Source organism: Podarcis raffonei, chromosome 2 (genome assembly GCF_027172205.1).
Source record: "Podarcis raffonei isolate rPodRaf1 chromosome 2, rPodRaf1.pri, whole genome shotgun sequence".
NCBI lineage: Eukaryota > Metazoa > Chordata > Lepidosauria > Squamata > Lacertidae > Podarcis > Podarcis raffonei.
Window position 1 is genome coordinate 117,665,548 of NC_070603.1, and position 15,350 is coordinate 117,680,897.

Below are 15,350 nucleotides of genomic sequence, written 5' to 3' on the forward strand. Positions count from 1 at the left end.
TCTCTCTGTGTGTCTCTATCAAACTTGACTTTTTCCTTTTCTCTTTAGGGAGAGATCTGTAGCCACTTGGAGATTCTGAGGAGAGAGAGAGAGGAAATTCTGGCCTATCAAGCAGCTCTGGACAAGGAAAGCAAAGACCTCCTTGTAAGTGTCTCTATTGTTACTAGGGAGGGAACAAGCACTTGAAGAGTTGAGTCAGGACTGAGGAGGGATGGGGAAATCTGCCCATTTCAGCTTCTCCCCATTTCTCATTTATCCATATCAGTTTGTTTATTCATTTATTATTCTGAAAATGAACCAGATGTTAGGGAAGCTACTTCCTTGTAGAAATATTTTGATATGTACTTTACCCTCATAAATACGTTTTTTGTGAACATTACTTGGCTGGGTCAACCTTGAACAATTCAGAGGTGTGAATTTCAAAGGATTGTTCTGTTTTGGTCTCCATAATTTGTCAGCAATAGCAGATTAAGTAAATTCACTTTTGAATGCAGTTAATTTGAGTTTATTTCCCTTTGTCGTTTATTATATGAATAGCAGTGAAGGAGAAGCCTTAGGACTTGTGAGCTGAGAGGGTGGAAGCAGGTCAATTCAACTCCTGATTTACCATCAATATTACTAAAGAGTTGTCTTTCTAAATGTGTGCTCTCCTTCATCTTTAGGAAACTCAGGGAGCTATGGGGATAAACTCTGCACTTTCTCCTCATCCTCCTCTGTTTCTGTTGCCTTCCTACACCTCAATGGTCCCAGTCTAAACTGAGAGTGTCTTATGTCCATGGACATTCTCTGAACACCTCTGAACTCTGGTTATGCCATGCCCCAAAACATGCAGGGAATATCCTGTGGGGATGTTTATGGAGGCAGGAGAAGATATATTATTTTATTATATAATTCATAACTTTCGCCAGCAAGTTTTATAACTTAATAGAGTTGTTAAACAATTACACAGCAGTTAGCTAGTTGCAGGCTCATCTGAGCCTCACTATTTAGGATTCCTTGTTTCCTTATTTTATATCCCTCCAAGAAGAAGAGACACGACCATCTGATTAAAACTAGTTTACTTACAATCATCCAGTTCACAATGAGATTCCTGCAGGCAGACTTAATTTACAGAACAACATATAACTATGTGAACTATCCCATAAGGGAAATAGTCTCAAGTGACTGCGACTGAGCAGTCACTTCTCCTAACTCTTAGGAACACACAATGGAGAAGACACAGAGCAGAACATGGAGGCCGTGTGCTCCTCTCCCAGGAACAGACCACACTCACATTAAGTCACATGCAAAGGAAGTCTGTCTCAGCTCAGGAGGAACTAGCAAGTTTTCTCCTGAGTGATACAAAGCATTCCCCAGCATGTGCATTGTAGGACTGTTGTATTTGACTGCAATGCGTTTTTACATCCCACATATCCATGGCTAGAAAAAAATGCTCCTTCCTTTAGGCTGTAGCTCTTCAAAATAGAAGTCAACAGGAACAGCAATGGAGAGGGCCTCCCCTCAAAATAAAGGTTTACTTCTTTAGCCACTGGAGGTTTCATGTCTATGAAAAATCAGAAGTGTCCTCCCTGTGGAATTCTCAAAATTCTCTTCCTGATGTTCTCAGACCTCCTCTTTTCTTGCAGAAATTAACAGAAAAAGAGAGGCTGAAGACTGTGGAGAAGTTCAGGGAACTGCGCCAGTTCCTGGAAGAACAAGAGAAACGTCTGCTGAATGATGTGGAAGAGGTGGAGAAGAAGATTGCAGGGAGAAGGGATGAGCAGCTGGCCAGACTCTCCAGGAAACTCTCCTCTCTTGAGAGGATCATCCAGGAGATGGAGGAGAAGAGTCAGCAACCAGCGAATGAACTCCTGCAGGTAAGATTGTGGCAGAAACAGCCCAAGGCTCCGGGAAAAGGCTGCCCCTTTCATGTATGCAAGGAGTGCAGGGGCTGAGTTGATGGAGCCTCTAGTCAGGTTTGTAATGGACAGGAAAACCAGAGAGACCTGGGATGCTTAACTCACCTGAATGCAGACTAGAAATTTTTGATGGAACAGGAGCTGATCTTCTGCTCTTTGCTGATGCTTTAGTCTCCGAACGCCTTTCAGCTGTGGGGGGGGCTTCGTCTGGGATGCGTTCAGGCCTCCTTCCGACATGAGCCAGTCTCTTGACCAAGCTTCTCTTCCCGTTCCCTCCACAACTTCTGGGCTGATCCCCTTCCCCATGGATACAGATCGGCCCAAAATGGTGCTCAGTCACAGTGACCAAAGAGCAAGACAGAGGGACTCATCCAGACTGCTGCTTGTCCCACCCCTTTCCTCCAGGAAACCCCACTGTTTACTGCTGAATTAGAGCAAACCACAGCCAGGTTTTCTCTGGATTGACGTTTGCTTGGATGTTACACTAAGGAGCAGGTTTTTCCTGAGGGAAAGCGGCAGGGCAAAGACAAAACCACTTGGACCTGTGTTTTCTGGGCATAGGAAAAGCAGAAGTGTGGATGAGCCCAAGGAAAGACGGAATTGTTTTTTTACCCCTTTGGAGACATTTTATGCTGCAGGTGCTTTTTTTTACTTCCAGATGGAAAACATAATTTGAAATTTGAGAACTTCTATGGAAGACAGTTCGGGACAGTGCCCTGGCAGGATTATCCTGTAGGCTTACTTACATCTCAATTGCACAATGCAAACTGGATTAAAGTTTTTAAATTATAATCTAAGACTAGAGATGGTGTGAATTGTCTCTTGAACCCACAAACGTGAAATTTCCCTAAAATGCTGGTGGGTTTTCATAAGGATTTTAAACAAAAATGGCAAACTGATGTGGAAATGTGGAGATCTTGAAATCAGAACAATTAATAATTTCAGAATGGAAAAATAAAAGCTGTGAGAAACCAAAACTGGCTGATTCCGCCATCCCTACCCAAAACCTTGGCGTGTGCCAGGCAGACTTTCATCCGAGGGGCAGGGTCTGAGAGGGTCTTCCTAGTGTGGCCTGTGGTGTGCAGTGAATTCCCTTCTCTTTTTCCCTCTAGGATGTGAGAAGGACCTTGCAGAGGTAAGTGGATCTGGCTCATTTCCATTAGCATCACTCTTTGAAGCTGAGATGCAAGAACCTCAGACATGGCCCTCCAGGGGCTGCAGGGGGGAGACTGGAAGACTCACTCCCTGCAGCATCTCACAGGTAAAAGTAGAGCCCCCTCTTCTGAACTTGTAGCCCCCCAATTCTCCCTCCAAGGATCAAGGTCAACTGCCTCCTCCCTCCCTCCCCACATCACTTCACAAAGGGATGGGGGCTCTTTTCTTTCTCTTGCACTTTCTGTCCATGGACTTTTTGGTATTTTCAAACATCTAGAAGAGAAAGTCCCAAAGATGCTTGGGAAGAGTTTAGGACATATTTCAATGTCCAACTAGAAGCCCCTCAACTCTGGTAACTCAGCTCCTTTGTGGCACTTAGGGAGGGAAGGTCTGTTGGTCTAGAATAGGTGGGATCTTTTTCTTGGGAGCATTTCCACCGTGAGAAGCTGAAGGTGGTCTTGAGTGGGGGGTGAAAGTCTAGTTGTTTCCTGCCTCTGGAGGGAGAGTCCCATGGGGCATGAGGTTGCGTCCTTCCTGGGTGAGAGAGGGGGTGAAGGGAAGGTTGAGGTTGTTCTCCTTGACCGCTGGGCAGCTTTGGACATCACTCACATCCTCTGGAGAAGCTCAGGGAGGGAGGGATTGCAGGCATTCCACCTCAGGGGTTTGGTTCTTAAGTCCTGGGACCTTCCCAGAAAGCTGTTAGGGGGCAGCATTTTTGGAAGCCATGGGAGCCCTCCGGTGGTGTCGCTTGGGGTTACATCTTGTCCCTTGTGCTGTTTAGCATCCTTACGAAGCCACTGACCAGGGATGAAGCCGAATCCTGAAAATTACCTGTTGGGAAATGAACTTCAACTTTGTTCATGATAATAATTAGGGAGACAGTGCCACAATGGGGCCATTCGTTGTTTTTCTTCTCACCAGGTATGAGGAAAGAGAGAGTCCAGAGAAGCCACTGGCTTTCCCTCCAGAACTGAGGAACAGGATCTTGGAATCCGGTGAACTAAATTGCCTTATGGAGAATACAATGAAACAATGGAAAGGTAATGAAAACTGGCTGCCAGGATTTCACACTGGGAATTCTGTTACTTCTTCAGAACTGAACATGCCAGGCTCTTATTGCATGGAATTGAGTAACCCCAGGATACCTTCCTTCTTTTTTTTTAAAAAAAGATATTTATTAGAGTTTTACAGAAAGAAAGAAGTTACATAATAAAAAAGAAGAAAAAAGGAGAAATAAAAAAAATACAAAAATACAGAGAAAAAATACAAAATACAAAAAAAAGAAAACAGTTAAAAACAAATCAATCTTTTCATGCCTTATATTTCATTTACTTATTTCCCTGACCTCCTCACACCTTCCTTTCTTGTATTCCAGTTCGCATGGTTAATTCAGCAAATCCTTTCCCTCTTTGTTTTTATCTTAATTCTATATCTTAACATATTATAGCTTTATATTTTCATCTGTTATCAATCCATTTTTACATATTCCTTTTAACCTTTTAGACTGGAGGAGGGCAAATGTTGTCCCTATTTTCAAAAAGGGGAAAAGAGAGGACCCAAATAATTACCGCCCAGTCAGTCTGACATCAATACCAGGGAAGATTCTGGAGCAGATCATTAAGCAAACAGTCTGTGAGCACCTGGAAAGGAATGCTGTGATCACCAATAGTCAGCATGGATTTCTGAAAAATAAGTCATGTCAGACTAACCTGATCTCGTTTTTTGACAGAATTACAAGCCTGGTAGATGAAGGGAACGCAGTGGATGTAGCCTACCTTGATTTCAGCAAGGCATTTGACAAGGTGCCCCATGATATTCTTGTAAAGAAGCTGGTAAAATGCGGTCTTGACTATGCTACCACTCAGTGGATTTGTAACTGGCTGACTGACTGAACCCAAAGGGTGCTCATCAATGGTTCCTCTTCATCCTGGAGAAGAGTGACTAGTGGGGTGCCACAGGGTTCTGTCTTGGGCCCGGTCTTATTCAACATCTTTATCAACGACTTGGATGATGGACTCAAGGGCATCCTGATCAAATTTGCAGATGACACCAAACTGGGAGGGGTGGCTAACACCCCAGAGGACAGGAACACACTTCAAAACGACCTTGACAGATTAGAGAACTGGGCCAAAACAAACAAGATGAATTTTAACAGGGAGAAATGTAAAGTATTGCACTTGGGCAAAAAAAATGAGAGGCACAAATACAAGATGGGTGACACCTGGCTTGAGAGCACTACATGTGAAAAGGATCTAGGAGTCTTGGTTGACCACAAACTTGACATGAGCCAACAGTGTGACGCGGCAGCTAAAAAAGCCAATGCAATTCTGGGCTGCATCAATAGGAGTATCGCATCTAGATCAAGGGAAGTAATAGTGCCACTGTATTCTGCTCTGGTCAGACCTCACCTGGAGTACTGTGTCCAGTTCTGGGCACCACAGTTCAAGAAGGACATTGACAAACTGGAACGTGTCCAGAGGAGGGCAACCAAAATGGTCAAAGGCCTGGAAACGATGCCTTATGAGGAACGGCTAAGGGAGCTGGGCATGTTTAGCCTGGAGAAGAGGAGGTTAAGGGGTGATATGATAGCCATGTTCAAATATATAAAAGGATGTCACATAGAGGAGGGAGAAAGGTTGTTTTCTGCTGCTCCAGAGAAGCGGACACGGAGCAATGGATCCAAACTACAAGAAAGAAGATTCCACCTAAACATTAGGAAGAACTTCCTGACAGTAAGAGCTGTTCGACAGTGGAATTTGCTGCCAAGGAGTGTGGTGGAGTCTCCTTCTTTGGAGGTCTTTAAGCAGAGGCTTGACAACCATATGTCAGGAGTGCTCTGATGGTGTTTCCTGCTTGGCAGGGGGTTGGACTCGATGGCCCTTGTGGTCTCTTCCAACTCTATGATTCTATGATTCTATGATTCTATGATTCTTTTTAACCTTGTTGCTAAAACCGCTTCATTTCAATCCGACATCATTTTAACATTCATTAATTTTACAATGTTTCTGCAAATAGTCTTTAAATTTCTTCCAATCTTCTTCCACCAACGCTTCTCCCTGGTCCCGGATTCTGCCAGTCATTTCCGCCAGTTCCATATAGTCTATCACTTTCATCTGCCATTCTTCCAGAGTGGGTAGATCTTGTGTCTTCCAATACTTTGCGATGAGTATTTTTGCTGCTGTTGTAGCGTACATAAAGAAAGTTCTATCCTTCTTTGGCACCAATTGGCCGACCATGCCCAGGAGGAAGGCCTCTGGTTTCTTCAGGAAGGTATATTTAAATACCTTTTTCATTTCATTATAGATCATCTCCTAGAAAGCCTTAATCCTTGGGCACGTCCACCAAAGGTGAAAGAATGTACCTTCATTTTCTGTACATTTCCAACACTTATTATCGGGCAAATGATATATTTTTGCAAGCTTGACTGGTGTCATGTACCACCTGTATATCATTTTCATAATATTCTCTCTTAAGGCATTACATGCCGTGAATTTCATACCTGTGGTCCACAACTGTTCCCAGTCAGCAAACATTATATTATGTCCAAGATCTTGTGCCCATTTAATCATAGCAGATTTAACCGTTTCATCCTGAGTATTCCATTTCAACAGCAAGTTATACATTCTTGATAATACCTTAGTTTTGGGATCTAACAGTTCTGTTTCCAATTTTGATTTTTCCACCTGGAAGCCAATTTTTCTGTCCAAATTGTAAGCCTCCCTTATTTGATAGTAATGAAGCCAGTCTCGCACTTTATCTTTTAATTTCTCAAAACTCTGCAATTTCAATTTGTCACCTTCTTGTTCCAAAATCTCCCAATATTTTGGCCATTTGGCCTCCATATTGAGCTTTTTTGGAGCCTTTGCTTCCATCGGTGATAGCCACCTTGGGGTTTTATTTTCAAGTAAATCTTTGTATCTTATCCAGACATTAAACAAAGCTTTCCTGACAATATGGTTTTTAAATTCTTTGTGTGCTTTAACCTTGTCATACCACAAATATGCATGCCACCCAAAAACGTTATTAAAGCCTTCTAAATCCAAAATGTCTGTATTCTCAAGAAGCAGCCATTACTTCAGCCAGCAAAATACTGCTGATTCGTAGTAAAGTTTAAGATCTGGCAGGGCAAATCCACCTGTTTCCTTTACATCAGTTAGTATTTTAAATTTTATTCTGGGCTTCTTGCCCTGCCAGACAAATCTAGAAATATCTCTCTGCCACTTCTTGAAACAGTCCATCTTGTCCAAAATTTGCAATGATTGGGACTTCCGGGTTGGCGCCATTGTTTAATGGCGGATTCCCTCCGAGCTCCGGAGGGAATCGGCTCCGTAGCGTCTGGGTCTGGCCGCTGCGGCGAAGCGGGGACCCCTAAAATCACAGGCGCGGATGCCTGTGAACACAGAGACTCGGCGGGCACCATTTGCGCCCCCCCAATCCGCGCCGGAGCCTTTTTAAAGGCTTCGGAACGGAGGCAGGGTGAGGCGTGGTGCTGAGAGTACTCCCTCGCCTACGGAGTGAAGCCGCAAGCCATAGACAGAGAGCGCCAACTTCTTCCAAGACCGACTGGACTCTAAAATATAAACCCGTGAGTAATACGGAGATTGGAACGTTAAAAAACTTAATTCTGGATTTGGAACGAGCGGGAAGGGGCTAAAAAGGAAGTCACCCCCCCCTCTTTGTAAACAATTTAAAGCAAAGGACTGGGCAACTAAGGTCGAGAGAACCTGTTTTTTAGTGAAAAGATCTTGATTTCACGGTTTTGACACTATAAGGATTTACTGGAGGATAAAAAGAATTTGGGGACTGAAATTTCACCCCCCCCCCGAGACCTGGGAACGTCCTAAGAGAAAGTCTGTTGCATGGAAGATTTTGACAGCTGTCAAGAGAGCTGCGAGTCAGCTAGTTGCCAGCTGGAAAAAGAGAACATTGTTTCTGCTGTTTTTGTTGTTTTATTTGAAAATAACGAGGGCTGATACAAATTAACTGGACTTTTGGTTTTGAGCTGAAAGGAATATTAAGGAACTAAAATCCCCCTAGAGGGGTAATAGGGATACTACATTACAAAAATGGCTGGAGTACGTAAATTTCAAGCAGAACTGGATAGAACACTCGCTCTCTTGGGAAACTTGAAAGATGAATACAATGTTATGTCTACAAAGATATCACTACTACACTGGACAGTGAACAACAGTTTTGAGCCTGATAAGGACTTGAAACAGGAAGCCTACTTAACTGAACAAGTAAATGAAACTGAAAGTGCAGAAATGATGGAGCAAGGTGCTGTCTTTGAAGAAAATGAAGGAGAAGCAGGAGATGTGCAGGAGTTAAAGGAGAGTTACAATATGAGGCCTGACATGATGATAAAAAAGGACAATAAAAATTGGATGTGGAAAGCCTGGCCTGAATGGGAGATTATAAATCTGCGGAAGGTGAAAGCTGGAGCCTTGGGGACATCTGGATCTGTAAGAAATTTGAAACAAGAGTTGGAGCCCCCCATAGGCTTTGCGTTCAAGTATGGAAGACTGGCTGGAAGCAACAAGGATTCTGCTGGGCCGGAGCCCCTCCGAGATTTGGGGTTTAACATTAAGGACCATCAAAGAGACCGGCAGAAAGGAACTGAGAGAGATAAAAGGGCCTCGGACGTGAGGTCTCCAGGCTAAATAAATAACATAAAGACTGATGGACATTGGTTGGGGACTGGAACCGGGAAAAAGGGCGGGTGGAGGTTGGGAATCCAAAGGGTACATAAGGATAATTTGTTTTTCTTTTCATTTTTAATTAGTGGTAAGGAAATTGGGTAAATCGTGGAAGGGAAATTTTGGTCGACTTTAGGAAAAAGGTTTAAGAATAATTAATGAGGTATAAGTATTGATGTGTGTTTTTAATAAGGTAAAATTGGTTTCTTCTTTTTTAAATTAATTGAAAATAAGATTGTAAAAAATAAATGGAGGAAATGGAAAAAAGAAGCAAAGTAAAATAATGGTATGTTAGAATAAATGTATAAATTAAGGTAAAGAAATAAGTTAAGGACTTGCTGAACTGATAATTTAAATTGGAATACAAGAAGGGGAGGTGTGAGGAGGTCTGAGAATTTAAGGTTAAGAACAATAAGTATGAATAATCTTATGTGTTTCTTTTCTATTTTTTCTTTTTTTGTTGTTTAATTTTGTTATGTATTTTTGTATCTTTCTTTTGTTTTGCTTATTTTTTGTTCTTGTTTAATTTTTGAAAATGCTAATAAATATTTAATAAAAAAAAAACAAAAAAAAACAACAAAATTTGCAATGATTGAAACAGAAATAACATTCTTGGCAATACATTCATCTTTATAACAGCAATTCGGCCTAACAAGGAAAGCTTCAAATTTGACCATATTTCTAAATCCTTTTTCACTTCTGACCAACATTTCTCATAATTATCTTTGAATAAATTTAAGTTCTTAGCGGTCATATTAACCCCCAGGTATTTTACTTTCTTAGCCAATGTTAAACCTGTCTCCTTCTGAAACCTCTCTTTCTCAATCGGTGTTAAATTTTTCTCAAGAACCTTAGTTTTTAACTTGTTCAGCTTAAATCCTGCCACTTCACCAAATTCTTGAATCAGTTCCAATACTCTTTTAGTACTAGATTCTGGCTCTTGTAGTGTCAATACTAAATCATCTGCAAAAGCTTTCAATTTGTACTGTTTAGCTCCGACCTGTATACCTTTAATCAGATGGTCCCTTCTGATCATATTTAGCAAAACCTCCAGGACCGAAATAAAAAGCAATGGGGAAATTGGGCAGCCTTGTTGTGTCCCTTTCTCTATCTTAAATTCCTCTGTCACCACATTGTTAACAATTAACTTAGCCTTTTGTTCTGAGTAAATTGCACCTATACCATTTTCAAAACCTTGACCAACCCCCATCCCCTGAAGATTTTTCTTCATAAAACTCCAGGAAATATTGTCAAAAGCTTTCTCCGCAGCCACAAAAATTAAGACTGCTTTAGTATTAATATTCACTTGCAATTTCTCCAAAATATTGATTATATTTCTCGTGTTGTCAGATAAATGCCTGCCCGGGAGAAAGCCAGCTTGGTCTTTATGTATCTCCTCCACTAATACTTTTTTTAATCTTTTAGCCAATATATCTGCAAAAATTTTGTAATCCACATTAAGCAGGGATATGGGGCGGTAGTTCTTAAGTTGTGTCTTTTCAGACTCAGTTTTCGGTATAAGTGTAACATAAGCTTCCTTCCACGACTCCGGCGCTTTTCCCCCCTCCAAAATTTCATTACAAACCTCCTTTAGTGGTTGAATTATCCAATCTTTCAGAGATCTATAGTATTTTGAGATTAAACCATCAGGCCCTGGAGATTTGCCCAACTGCATATTCTGGATGGCACCTTCCACCTCCTGTTCTGTTATCTTATAGTTCAACATTAACTTATGTTCTTGAGAGATTTTTTGTAATCCATTTGTTTTTAAAAATTGGTTTATATCAGTTTCTTTCTGTGGCCCTTGTGTATATAACTGTTTAAAATACCTCTGGAAACATTTTCTAATTTCCACTGGATTCTGTATGTTCTTTCCTTCCACTTCCAGATTGGTGATGGTGTTGAGTTTTTGTCTTTTTTTCATTTGCCAAGCTAACAGTTTCCCACATTTATTAGCCGATTCAAATGTCCTTTGTCTCATCTGTTTGATTTTCCATTCTATTTCCTGATTCATCATTTTCATATATTGAACTTGGTATAGCTTTATTTCTCTCAGAATCTCTTGTGACTTTGGTTTCGCTCTCAATTTCCTCTCGCCTTCTTTAATTTTCTCCAAAATTTTGTCTTTTTTCTCATTTTGAATTCTCTTCTTTATTGCATTCTGTTGAATTAGAAACCCCCTCATAACCGCTTTGCTTGCGTCCCAGATTACTCTTTTTTCAATCGTAGTGTTCATATTTATCTCAAAATAGCCTCTCAAGGTTTTTTGGGCCTTCTTGGTAACCTCTTCATCTCTAAACAAGGTGTCATTCATCCTCCATCTAAAGGAACCAGTTGGTGTTAATTTCATCTCCATTCTCACAGCATTATGGTCGGAGCAAATTTTGGGGCAAATTTCCGCTTTTCGAATCTTGGGAGCCAGTCCTCTAGTTATCCAAATTTGGTCAATTCTTGTCCAGGTCATTTTGGCTTCAGAGAAGAAAGTTCCCTCTCTACCCAAGGGATTCTTTGTTCTCCAAATGTCAATTAAGTCCATATTGTCAGTCATCTCAAAAAAAAGTTTTTGGTAGTCTGCCATCCTTGGTGACTACCTGTCTTTGTGACTTATCCATATTTGTAGATACCACTCCATTCATATCTCCCATCATAATAACATTGTAGTCCATATAGTCCAACAATGTCTCATGCAACTTCTTAAAAAATTCAGATTTCCCCTCATTTGGTGCATAAACTCCTACTATCAGAAATTTCTCTCCTTGTGTTTGAATTTCAATTGCCACAAATCTTCCTTGGTCGTCTTTAAAAATGAATTTCGGTGATAGGCTCTCTTTTGCATAAATCACTACTCTTTTTTTAACCTTGTCCGATGAAATAAACTCTTGACCCAATCTTTTATTAATCAATACTTTCCTATGTAGCCTTATCACATGTGTTTCCTGTAAACAAATCAAGTCCAATTGTTCCTTTTTCAGTATATGGAAAACTTTTTTTCCTTTTCTCCGGGGAGTTAAAGCCATGAATATTCCAGCTTAATAGTTGCAGAGACATGGTGTAATTACTTTACTTTTCCTCCAACTGCTCCTAGTAGTTGTTCTTGTTCTGTTGGTGGTATCACTTTCTCTAAGTTGTCCAGTCCCAAAGGTAGTGATACTATGTCTAGTATTCCTGGTTTTAATGCTCTTGGCTCTTCTTCTTCTTCAGATTCTTTCTGCAGGTCTTCTCCGTGATCTTTCAGAAATTTTTCTTTATCTTCCACTGATCTTATTTTAAACTTTCTTCCTTTGAATTTAAAAGATAGGCCTTGGGGGAATTCCCACCTGAAAGCAGTTCTGTTTCCTCTCAACAGGGCCACCAAGTCTCCGTAGTTAGACCAAAGATCCAAAAGGTATTTCAGGATGTCCTTAAATATCTCCACTCTTGATTGATGTATTTCCAGGGTCTTCTGAAAATGCAGACTCAAAATTTTGTCTCTCTCCTCTTGTTCGGAGGGTGATCAAACAGTCTCTCACCCTGTTCTTTCTCCCCCACTCTTCCAAGTCTAAAAGCACTTACTATCTTGAAGTCTTGCTTATCTGGATCTAGGTTCCAAAAGTCTGCAAATTCCTGCATAAGAAAATCACTTAGGTTGTCTTTCTCAAGTTCAGATACAGCCCTGATCCTTAAATTTGTCTGTCTTTCCTTCAATTCAATCATGGACAGCATCGACCTGTGATCCTCGAGTTGCCTACATATCGGTGGTATCTTTTCCTCTACGGCCAGTGCTTTTTCCTTTGCTTCTTCAGCTGTCTTTCGATTCAAAGTAGATTCCTGCAGCAATTTCTCAATAGATTCTGTATTTGAGTTCACCTTCAGTCCCAAATTATTGATACTTATAGTGTTTTGGTCAATTTTAGTTGTTGCTTCAGCTACTTGTTTACTTAATTTTTCCAAAGATTCATAGATTTTACCTAATGCTGAAGCTAAACCCTCTTCAGATGCCATTCCTTTTAGCCCGACTTGAGCAGATACTTCCCCTGGTGGTGCAGAAGGGCCAGATGCTGATGCTCTTCGCTGCTGTCTAATTTTACCCGATCTTGTTGTTTTTTCCTCCGGCAAGTTTGCCATAACACTTTATCTGAGGATCAAGGTCAATCCCACGGCCAAAGTTTGTTTTGCAGTGGAAAATTCCCCAGGCCAGTTTAGAGTGGAAAATTCCCTGGCCAGTTGTAGCAATTTCAGAGTTCCTCTAGGGGGACACAGTAACAGTCAACACTTATTGCAATAAAGTAACTTTTCCAACTTTTCCAAGTCCCCCATTTAACAAAATAAGCAACAGTTTCAGTTCCAGTCAATTTACAGTTCAGAGAGACCAGTCAGAATCAAAGTATCTCTCTTGCAGAGTTAGCTGTCAAAAAGTTGCATTTCCATAAACAGCGCGATTCACAGTACGGCAATCTTATTGTCCATTAGCAGACCGTTCCCAGGCATTGAGTGGTGGTCTTTGTTTCCTTTCCTCTCTTTTTGCAGGCAAAAATGTTTCCCTCTTTTCCCACCCCTCTCCTGCAACTCAGGGAGGAAGATTTCTTGTATTGATGTTTGGATTTAAGTCCCTTTAAAGCTATTTTCCAGGTCTTAGCTTAGATGGTCTTTGCTTTGATCTGTTTACAGAAACGGAAGGCGGACTTCCTGTTTAAACCTTCCCGCTTCAGTGCCGAATTAGGGGTTTTTTCCTCTCAAATCTTTAAATTTAACCTACTCACGGGTAGTTGTTTTGATAGCCGAATTGTCACAGGAAAAAAGTCAGCGCTCTCCGGCAACAGCTGTGCCGCTTCACTCCACGGAAGAAGCAATTGACTCTCAGCACCGCACCGCTTGCCCCGTTTCGCTCCAGAGCCCATAACCGGGTTCCTTTGCAAATTGGGGGGGCGCTGAAGGTGCCCGCCGAGTCCCACGGTCACAGGCTTCACTTGCCTGTGGTTTTCTGAAGGGTCCCCGCTTCGCCGTAGCGGCAAGACCCGATTCCCGCGGAGCTAATCCCTCAGAGCTAGAGGGAATCCGCCATTGCCGATGGCGCCGACCCCGGAAGTCCAGATACCTTCCTTCTTGGTGCTCCAGCCTTCATTTCCTGTCCCCCAGAATGGCCCATGTATATTGTGACACTGGGAAAGAAAACCTGAACCAGAGTGTAGAGCAAAGTCAGGATTTTTTCCTCCCATGTGCATCTGTTTACAGTTATACGAAACCTCCTTTTCCTTGTGGTTCCCTGTCTGCACAATCTGAGTTTGTCCTTTTGGAGGTTCTCCTTCTCTGAATGGAGTCAAAGGGCATTAAGAAGCCCCCAGTTCCCCCTCTGCCTCCTGCTCAGGCTTGTTTCTCAGCCATGGAGCCAAGGCCTGAGCCGTCTCCTCCTCAGACGTCCCCCTGCAGCTGCCATATCTAGGGCTTCAGCCTTCAAGATCTCCTGAGAGTTCCCCCATTGAGAGTGGAAGCAAGAGCACATGAGCCCCAAAGGGCACAATTATGCTTGTGAAGAACCTTAAAGATTTCTAGAAGGTTTGTGAGGAAGGGTTTCCTTTTTCATGAGAGCTCTGCCAGTCCTTCTACAGCAACCTTTGCTTCTACTTATGTTTCACAATTTTGGCTTTAATGATTCCCCCCACCATTCTCATTTAAAGCTTTAGTTATTTTCATAGCTTCTTCCTATGATTTTCTAGTTTTTGATTATTATTTGTACGATTTTATTAATATTTAATAATTGTACTTGAATTCACTTTATATCTTTTTGCTTCCTCAGATGCTGCGTTATTCAGAAAGCAGCTTCAGAAAGGTAAATTTACAGGGGAGGAACAATTTCACAGGAGGGATGGGGACTGATATTTCATGGGTGTTGAACCGTCTTTTCTGCAGACTTTGGGACCCCCATCAATGGTGTAACTCTGGGTAACAGTCCTCTAGTGGCGTTTGGGTTCTTTGTCTGTCCCGTGAATGAACTGGGAGGGAGGTTGAAGGCAGAGCTTGTCCCTGCGAAGAACCTGCTCACCAGCCTGAGTTCCTTTCCTGCCAATAGACTATTATCCTGGTTTTCCCCTTAATTTTATAGATTTTGCTTTCTTTCATAAAATTCATATACTGCTTGATTATGGGGAAAAGCCTCGGAGCCTTACGATATATTAAAAAAGCCGTTAAGAAGGATCCTGCAGGGTCAGTCAAATTTCCATCTTGTCGAGTTCTCATTTATAAGGAATCTCCCTTGCATTTTGTTTTCCCTCCACACAATCTGGAGAGGTTCTTTTGGGACTTCTCTAGATTTGCTTGGATTTCTCCCTCGTGAAGTGTGTTAAAAGGGGCACCCGCAAGCACCCAGTCCCTCCTCCACCTCCTGCCAGGCTGGTCTCCCAGCAGCAGAGCCAAGGCCTGAGCCGCCTCTTCCTCAGAGTTTCAACCTCACCAGCCATTTCTCGTGCTTCAGCCATCCCCATCTCCTCAGAGTTCCCACAGTTCTTATGAGATCAGCCCTATTCCATGAGGGAGGACTTCCCATTGCACGAGACTCTTGGAATTACAGGGTAAAGCTCTGCCGATTCCTCCTCTGCAATTTGGTTTGTCAGCATACTTGGAAATT

At 41.9% G+C, this 15,350-nt stretch overlaps 1 protein-coding gene across 1 annotated transcript in view; it reads left to right on the top strand.

Annotated features, from left to right (window-relative positions):
- LOC128409247 (E3 ubiquitin-protein ligase TRIM11-like) overlaps window positions 1-15,350 on the top strand; it is a 35,175-nt gene that overhangs the window by 3,330 nt on the left and 16,495 nt on the right. The window contains exons 2-5 of the mRNA XM_053379568.1: window positions 49-144; window positions 1,626-1,856; window positions 3,011-3,033; window positions 3,975-4,093. Coding sequence (XP_053235543.1) covers window positions 49-144; window positions 1,626-1,856; window positions 3,011-3,033; window positions 3,975-4,093 — 469 coding nt within the window. The remainder of the gene's footprint in view (window positions 1-48; window positions 145-1,625; window positions 1,857-3,010; window positions 3,034-3,974; window positions 4,094-15,350) is intronic.